The sequence below is a fragment of the Diadema setosum genome, chromosome 8 (genome assembly GCF_964275005.1).
Source record: "Diadema setosum chromosome 8, eeDiaSeto1, whole genome shotgun sequence".
Classification (NCBI taxonomy): domain Eukaryota; kingdom Metazoa; phylum Echinodermata; class Echinoidea; order Diadematoida; family Diadematidae; genus Diadema; species Diadema setosum.
Genome location: NC_092692.1, coordinates 39,738,242 through 39,747,333, shown reverse-complemented (window position 1 = coordinate 39,747,333; position 9,092 = coordinate 39,738,242). Strand labels below are relative to the sequence as shown.

At 39.6% G+C, this 9,092-nt stretch overlaps 1 protein-coding gene across 1 annotated transcript; it reads left to right on the top strand.

Annotated features, from left to right (window-relative positions):
* The first annotated feature begins 5,474 nt into the window (after nt 1–5,474).
* Nucleotides 5,475–8,373, top strand: LOC140232067 (cold shock domain-containing protein C2-like). The gene is made up of 3 exons (XM_072312219.1): nt 5,475–5,596; nt 6,870–6,995; nt 7,890–8,373. Exons 1-3 carry the CDS (start codon nt 5,475–5,477, stop codon nt 8,047–8,049), a joined length of 408 nt encoding a protein of 135 aa, XP_072168320.1. The 3' UTR covers nt 8,050–8,373.
* Nucleotides 8,374–9,092: the final 719 nt, after the last annotated feature.

The following is a 9,092-nucleotide window of genomic DNA, read 5'->3' as shown; positions in this document are numbered from 1 at the left end:
TTCGAGAACTGATGTTACAACCATGCGCGTGTTGAGATGCGACGTCAGGTCGCCATTGGTTTAAAGTGAAATATGCAAATAGGTACTAGGGAACTTTACGCGTAAACAATAACTGTGATTGGATTTATCACTATCAAAAATGAATATTAAAATACGCCTATCTACGCAATCTAGACCTGACCGTGAACTGGTCTAAACCGGAATGAGAGGTCAGCAATTAACTAGGTCGGCAAGCTGACATGAAATTTTCAACTCTCACTATCCGAGGCTGGGGAAAATTTCAGTGAAAATTAACGATACATGTGGATACAAATACAAGAAGTAGCGATGCCGCTACAATACCATAGGCCCTATACATGAATAACCTAGGAAAGCATTAATTAATTCAAGGATGGTGGACAGAATCACATAACGGAGCTATAAATACTAAATATTCATATTAGAAGTACAACTGAACAGGGGCAGATCAGGGGTGGGGTGTGCAAACGTTTTTTGATGCTGTTCTCAGCCTGACAAGCAAAGGAGAAAAAAAAAAGGTGAAAAAAAAGAGGCTTCGGGTCAGCGCAACTATTCTAGTGCCACTACAATTGAAAATAAGGGGGTTTGGGGTGCACCACCGAACTAGGGAGCACTATCTATGCACCCCTTTGCATTGTCTTTTCTTTTTATTTCTGTTATTCTAAGAAAAATTAGGCGAGCCCCGGCGCTCACCCTCCCCCCCCCCCCTCATCCGCCACTGACTGAACAAGAAATGCAAACCCAATGGAGAAAAAGCTTATTTTGGCCATTTTTTCTTCAAAAATTCTGTGAAAAAAAAATCTAACCATGAACAGAACATTCGAAGCATGAAAATGTTGGATACATAAAGGAGACTTTTATATCAGTATTGGTTAAAAAAGAAGTATCAATCTTACTCGCCCCAAAGTGCTCTCATGTCTTAGTAATCATGCAATAATGGTTTCGTACTGGGGGTGTTTCAAGAATTTGTCGGCGCTGACAACTTGAATCGCCATAGTAACAGTCAGTGACTAGAGCATCTCAGCCAATCAAATCGAAGGATTTTGCTGAAATTGGTCAGCGCCGACAACTGTCGGCGCTGACAAGCGTCGATGAAACACCCCCTGATATAATTATATGATATTAATACAGTTTAGTTCCATTTCAACAGTTCCATGATACATTCTCGTGCGAAGTTTTGTGATTAGACCTCATGAGTAATGGCGACGATTCGTTCAATTGGCCCCAGTTTTATATGCGCGCTAGTACTCTAGTTTGTATAACTCTTTGGTACAGTACAGAGAGGGTTAGCGAATCCATGCGTACGCGCGTACACGTACACGTATAACGCGGCACCCGCGCATGAGGCATGAGGGTACCTTTCGCTAATTCGCGAAAACAATCTGGATGGAGAATAGCCATGCATAGGCCATGCGACTATTCTACCTAATGATTCTTATCATGTGACAATAGTGTGACTTGTGTGTATAAATAAACAACAATCTGTACCTACTTGTTTGCAACTACGATAACGTCTATTGGTCCTCTGCCTCTGAGCACAGCTGTAAACATCATCTGCAGATTTAGAGTTGGTACATTTCTCCAGTAAAAATTCCCGCAAACCTGCTTGATCTCAACGTTCCAGTTAACCCACTCATTCGCTTCCCGATCCCGCTGCGCTAGCGCGCTGCAGACCACCTTAGCTGCAGCACTAACGTTACACTGCATGCAGTGGATAGTGGATGTTTGCGTATTTTGCGAGCGAGCTACATCGCCCTCGCTCTCCTAGCGCCTGGTCAGGTACCCTGGTCCGAAAAGGGCATTTCCCAGACAGAGAATCTACTGGCGTATTACAACTACTACTGCGTGAAGCCCGCCCGAAGCTGAACTACAAGATCATACTGAGAGAACAGGAAAATGTAAGCTGATTTAGATTATTAAGAAAACGAATATATGGGAGAGAAGTTTATATAAAAAAATTGAGATCTAAACAACAGTTAGAGGTCGTTTAATACAGGTCGAGCTCTCGAAGACTGGGAAATTTCGTTGTCTCTGTCTTGTCACTAACAGTCCACACGTTACAATTGTCAGTCTGTGCGCGCAGTGCAACAACACTGTCTGTAAGATCTGAAATGATTTGTTGCAAATAATTGTAAAACATGATCATGATAATAGGTCTAACATTAGTGATTTTAGTCTGAATAATTTCAAGAAAATGTCTGGAGTTTCTTCAGATAAATCTTTATCTTTTCTGTTTTTGTCATTAAAATATTTCATTTATATATAAATTATGTAAATTTAAAAACATTAGACCCAGTTTTAAATTTTTTAAGTTACACTTGAAAATTAAGAAAGAAACACGAGTGTTAAGTGGCTATAAGAAACGAGGTAAACTTCATCTTCACTTTAAGAAATGGAAATTTGATTTGTAAAACCCAGTAAAGCGAAGGTTTAACATAGACTGTATTTAAATAGGGTAGAACCTGCAAGATGTTAACTGATGTTTCGTTCAACACTGGTAATTACCACAATAATTTGTGTATTGATCAAAATATTACTACTTTTTTTGTCTTATTGATGATCTTATTTTTATCGTTATTTATATTTTTTTGTTTCATATACATAATTATTGTGTAATCTGTATTGTTTGTAATCAAGAAAATCAATAAAACATACAAATACAAAAAAGAGAAGATCTGAAGATTGCTGCATGAGCTGCAGGGTTAAGGTTGATGATGTCAGTCGAATGCATAATATACAGGTGTTACAGAAACGGGACACTGACTGATAGAATACTAACAGAGTTAGAACCCTAGTATGTATGTAATACCACGTTCTGCACTACATTGTCTGTGGCGGAATTGACTGAAAGATCGGTCTGTATCTGGTTGTCGGGAAATGTTCCGCGGAGACTGCGTCTGGCTTCACGGATCCCATCCTATCTACGGAGGAGAGCGATAACGTCAAAGAAAATAAAAGACTCCTCCGGACAGACGGATCTTTCCGTCTAGTGGCGGAGGTAATAAAGTGTACGTAGTAGGCCCTACTGCACTTCACATGGCATCTGGTCGGGCTATGAATAGATTAAAAAAAAAAATCAAGCTAGTATGTTAGTTTTAAACAAAATCTTGAGTACCGTATCTACTAGCAGTAGTACCGGTACTAGTAGATACTCAAGATTTTGTTTAAGACTAACGTTAAAGAGATTGGGCAAAATCGTGAAATTGGCCCCACCGCAGTGCGCGTGCACCTGTGCGTTAGCAAGCAAGGTTGGGTTTTAAGGGTTAGGTAGGGTTGTGTTTATGGTTAAATTGGCCATTAAATTAGTCGAGGAACATTTAGGGAGTCCTTCTGAGAATAGAAAGTTGAAGACCAAAGAAAAAAACGAGAGGACTAAAGATGCTATGCTGTGGAAATCGGCCCCACTGCTGTATCGATCTCGCGTAAACGCCGTTTGGTGGGGGGCCGCATTCACAAGTATTTCATATACTGTGGAAGAAACCCCACCGCCGTGCTTATCTACCGATGAACGCCACATGGTGGGGCTGAATTCACGTAGTATTAGTACGGACACGCAGTGGTGGGGCCTATTTCACGAGTATGCCAAGAGATTGCCCATAAAGTGTCATATGGGTGGTAATACTGGCATTTTAACATTAGCGATAACGTTAAAGAGTACTTTATCAGGGGCAGATCCATAAAGAGGGGGTGCCTTTACAAAATTAAAGGGGGGGCGCATGCACCCCTGGTGCTTTCCCCCAGGATCTGCCACTGCTGTATTAGTGTATGACATGTTTAGGAAGACAATCTGATAAAGTAGGTTTATTGACTTTTCTTTCATATGAAGATTCTGCACATTTTTTTTTTTTTTTTTTTTGCTCCTCATGGAATGTCACCAGATCCCCTAATAGTAATTTCCCATGATCATTACAATTTTCAATTGTATACTGCTCCAGATGGTATGAATACGATGCAGGACATTGATCTACACAGAAAAATTTGTCTGTCCAGAGGAATTTTTAAAATCATTTTTTTACTTTTACAGTTCTCCTCCATAGAGAGGATTCCATAGAGCCAGACGTAGTCTCCGCAGAACATATCCCCGATGACGACAAGATACAGACTGATCTTTTGGTCAAATAATGATCCATAACCAGCAGTTGACCAGCATTTGCATTTTTAATTTTTTATTTTTTAGACAGCACTAAAGCAAGCTGCCCATAATTCTACCATAATAGCATCAAACATTTGACTGCCAGCTACATGTGAAACGGATATGCTTTGTGTGCAGTCCAGTTTTGGCATGGGAGGTTGAGCCTTTGTGCAGGTTTTTTACACACCATGCACCATCAACTTTCACACTGAAGTGTAAAGAGTGCATGACCCCTTCCCGGTGGCACTGATTTGTATTTATTACTATCATGTCCGTGTAGATATCTCAAATCCCACGAAGTCAAATTGCACCCAAATCACAGGAAATATTTCATAGCTAATTTCTAATCACTCGTGAATTTTAACAAAATTGATCTTCAGGAAGCTGTGATATCTATGTCAACTTTCATGTCATATGATTCTAAACCACTAAAATTAGCCATTTAATTTTAAATTGTGAATATGAAGGTATGGTATCTTTCAAGTAACCAGGAGTCTAAAAATCAATGTACAGTCATGTCGGATTGTGACAAGTGTGAAGAAGTCGACAGAGAAATGGCGATGTAGTTCCTAGAGCATACACATACTCTTGTGCATGTTTGTGTCTACAACGTTGGGTGCTGCAGGTACTGAATAAAATATCTCAACTGAATTCTTTCAACTAGAGTCATGTCTAAGCCTGCAGAGTATTTGCTTGTGCACAAAAGATAGGGGCTGCCTCTAGCACATTCGGTAGAACAGAGTTCACATACTCACAAGGTCAGTCGAAGAGGTGTAACTGCCTGCACTTCCCCGCCCAGGGGTGGAATATTGCATGAATGTGATACTCAGTAGCACCTGTTGCGTTGCATTCTTGTCGTTACTTTTGAAAACTATGTTGGGGCCTTGTCCTAGGGCAGGGCTGCACACTAACCCATTTTTTCTACTGGTCCAACCTGTCCCTATCAGACCAGTAGTAGATACCCAGCTTTTCCAGAATTTACTCGTCTGAACATATTAAAGATTTACTGGTCCTGCTCTTTTTTTTTTCTTCTTCTTTTTTCGACTGGTTTCCAACTATGTTCCTTTTTTTTCTGTCATGTCTGACCAGTTAATATGGCAATTCCTGAAAAGTTACTGGCCCAACAGTGATATTTACTGGTCTGTGACTGTTGGATGGATTTCACCAAACATTGAAGGTGCAGATTTTTTTTTTTTTTTTTAACGCTTTTTCTAGATTTATCAAACAAAGGCTTATAAATGAAAGAGCTTTGACACCGATGATACATGTTACTTCTGCAGAAATTCTTTTGAAACACGAGAGACAACTACTCGATCAGCCAGCCATGTCTGACGCACCTCAGTCCGCGACTACGCCAGAGAAGACCTCTCCAGCCAAGAATCATGTCAAAGGTCACTTCCTCATTCCAAGCCCAATCATCACCCGCAGGACCAGAACACAGTCCATGTGAGTTTGGGGATTTATGTGCCATGGTGAAAACCTTGTGTGTGCTACATGGTTGTGAGACAGCAACATGGTCGTGCTTTGGGAAAATGTTCTGTTTTTTAGATCTATTTAACTCTTGTAGACTTTTGTTACCCTGGACATGTAATGAGCAACATTGTGGAGAAAATGCCAGGGTTTGCTTTTGATGTAAATTGTATGTCAACCTATGATTGTTTTGTTTGTTTGTTTGTTTTTTCTGTCAAATGACCAGTAGCTACATTATTGTATCTAGAGTCCTGACTTTTGCTCACAAAACAGTGGGAGAACTTAGAATTTGCTCTCAAATCCAGTAGGTAACACCACTTGATAGTTAATCATTACATAAAACGTAAGCTACAGGCGAGAAACGCTTCCATTGTACTAGGGCATGTGATGATTTATCAGTCATTTTGGGCGGGTTTGTGCATTTGAGCAGAATATGCAAACTTGGCACGCTGTCGACTGAGTCGGACGTGGGAACATGGCACATAAAGAGTTAAGACTGAGACTCAGAATTTACAGTAGCTTGGTGGTAACATAAACTTTGGGCAACCATTACCATGAGTTATTTCCTTTCCTTAATGCCATCACCACTTTTTTCCCTTTCTTTCTGTCTGTCTTTCTTCCCCCAGTCTCTTGCCAAGATTTTTATTTGCATTTACTTTGTGATTTTTGCAGTTTTAGAAAAAATTGCTCTGAGAAGAAACTCTCAGGAATCTTGAAGATTATTCCAGCAGTTACTGACTCATGCGATCAGAAGCATTTGAGGTTGGCAAGGATGCTGCATTTTCATGAGTTTTAATAAGGGATGGGGGCCAACAATCACAAAGTTATCAAGATGTTCGTCACTATGTATGGGGACAAAAAAGAAGAACAAGAAAGATGAGAAAACTTGTCACCAGTAGAGTTGCAATTCTGTTGCGTGTAGGTGGTTATGTGCAAAGTATGTACAGTGTAGTGGCAGTACTTGATAACTCCCAATAGTTATTTGTATTGAATTCCTGAGGTGTTTTGTTTCAGTTTTACAGGCTGTGTGTTAGAAAGCTTATACGGTACTAAACTCTCGTAACAAGTTTCATGTGTAGTTGTGAGCCCTTTCAGTTGCATGGACTGTGACTTGGAACAAATGCTGACAGTGTGCAGCTGCTCAAACTATTTCCTGTATTTCCACCAGGATATTTAAACCTCTCCTTTTGCATCAACAAGCTGTTGTCTATATAAGGCATTCATAATTTTGCTCTCTTCCTCTTTGCAGGTCCAAGTTTGCGGCAGATGGGCCAGTGAAGAAGGGTGAAATCATCGAGTTTGAGCGAAGCAAAGGTCATGGATTTATTCAGCCCTTAGAGGAAGGGGCTGAGAAGATTTTTGTCCACATTTCAGAGTAGGTGGCTCTCTAATTCTCCAACATCAATTCTAAACTCTCTTGTGAAAAGAAAATACTTGTATTCATTGATTAGGGAAAGACAGTGACTGTGTTCAGATTGACTTTTGTGAGAAGAGTAAAATCAAATTAGAAAATGAAAGTTTCATGAAATCAGCACAAAAATAGGGAAGTTGAATGATTCTCTAGTTTAATTGTTATCATGAGACAATATCAGTGGTCATTAACACTGCACCAGATTCATGTGAAGGGGAAGATTTCTTCTGTAATTTATGCAACGATAAACAGAGAAAGACATTTACTGAAGATTTGTATACAAGCTAACCTCATTGCCTCATTTTAAATGCATGTCTGACTACCACTTATGTCACTGATTCCTTAATATGAACACTTGTGAAACTCAAATGTTTTGGAGCTTTGTAATTGTATGTTTCCCGAGTTTTATGAATTTTTTTCTGTTCTACTTTACACTATTTGTCAAAGTCAGCTAAAGTATAGGAAAGGATTACATTTTACACAGTTTGTTCATGTATTAGATTAAAAAGTGATGGTTTATTATCTTATGATGTATTTTTTTTTTTTACACAACTACCTGGATGATTTAATTATCAGTGCTACCATGTGATGATATCAGAACTTACAGTATGCACACATCGTTGCACGAAGCTTCATCTGAAAATATCATTGAAGATTTTTTTAAGTAGTTGACATATTTAAATATTGAAAGTGGATATAAAATATTCATAAGTTTGAGAGCCAGAAAAACAAATGTTAATATGATGTTGTTAATGAGATATTGTAATGCTGCAAAGAAGGGCTTGTCTGGACATAGCAGTTTACCTTTTGTTGATGGCACCGTTTGTGACGTGGATGTCTCCTGTGTTTGTGTTGCAGCATTGAGGGGGAATACGTCCCAGTCCATGGTGACCTAGTGACCTACAAGGAGTGCCCTATCCCGCCCAAGAAGGATAAAGTCCAGGCCGTTGAGGTCCAACTCACCCATCTCAACCCGGAGTCCAAGCATGTCCGGTGGGGCATGGCTGGCAGCTCCTAGGCCTTGGAGGAGCTAGAATGTGCACCATCTCCAACTCCCATTTCCCCTCCCTCTTCCCATCTTGGCTCGGAGCTGACTCGTACAACAAGAAGTAGCGGGGCAGATAGGGTAGGCAGGCATATGGCTTCTTGTCAAAGTTTGATAGTACTATGCATCAACAGGAAATTTTATCATATGGTGACCCTTTCTTGTTGGGTGAGTTGGCCTTCGCTGCTTGGCTGGCTGCTGTGGTTTAAGAAAGAGGGTATATTTGTGTATACTGATAAAATTTTAAGACAATCTAACTTGCCTCCTGTTCATAAAGACCAAAAGATCTCCATTCAGAGCATGTTACCCTTTAATGAACCTGTTTTTAAAAACCACCTGCCTATGTAGGCCCCCTTTCTTGTCTCATCCCACGCATGGTCTTTATAAACAGGTTTCAGTATCGGTTAATATATCTTTATCAGTCTATATTCAAGATGAATCATCAAGTACATGACACAAGGATAGATTGTGCGGAGTTCACACATGCGCTGATAAAGGAACCTTGTACCAAACTGCATGCATTGTTCTAATTTGAAATGTGTCTTTTTGCTGTCCATTTAATCGCTATTTATAATTCAAAATTCTGCAAGTATAACATGCATATAAAATCATTGAAAGAATAATGGATTCTAACCCATACTGAGTCTAGACAGGAGTTAGCCATGTATTCCCCCCCCCCCCCCCCAGCCGTGCTGCATATAGGAAAAACATTGCAAGGAAACATGAATGATCTTCAAATGCCATTTTCCTTCTAGTAATTTTATCATTTTTTTTTTAAATTAAATGACTCTAACCTACTTCCATGTTTGTCAGTACTTCCACTTAGTATAGAATTTTAAATTCTCCTCTGCATAAATTATCATACTCGTTTAGAAAATTTGCATTGAATTTCAAAGCTATGCAGGTGTGATATCCAGTATTTGGGGATACCGCAATGTGTGATTTATATGCTTTTTGAATGTGGGATGCAATAGGCCAGAGTGGTTCCACATTCTTTCATGTTTTATAGATGATTA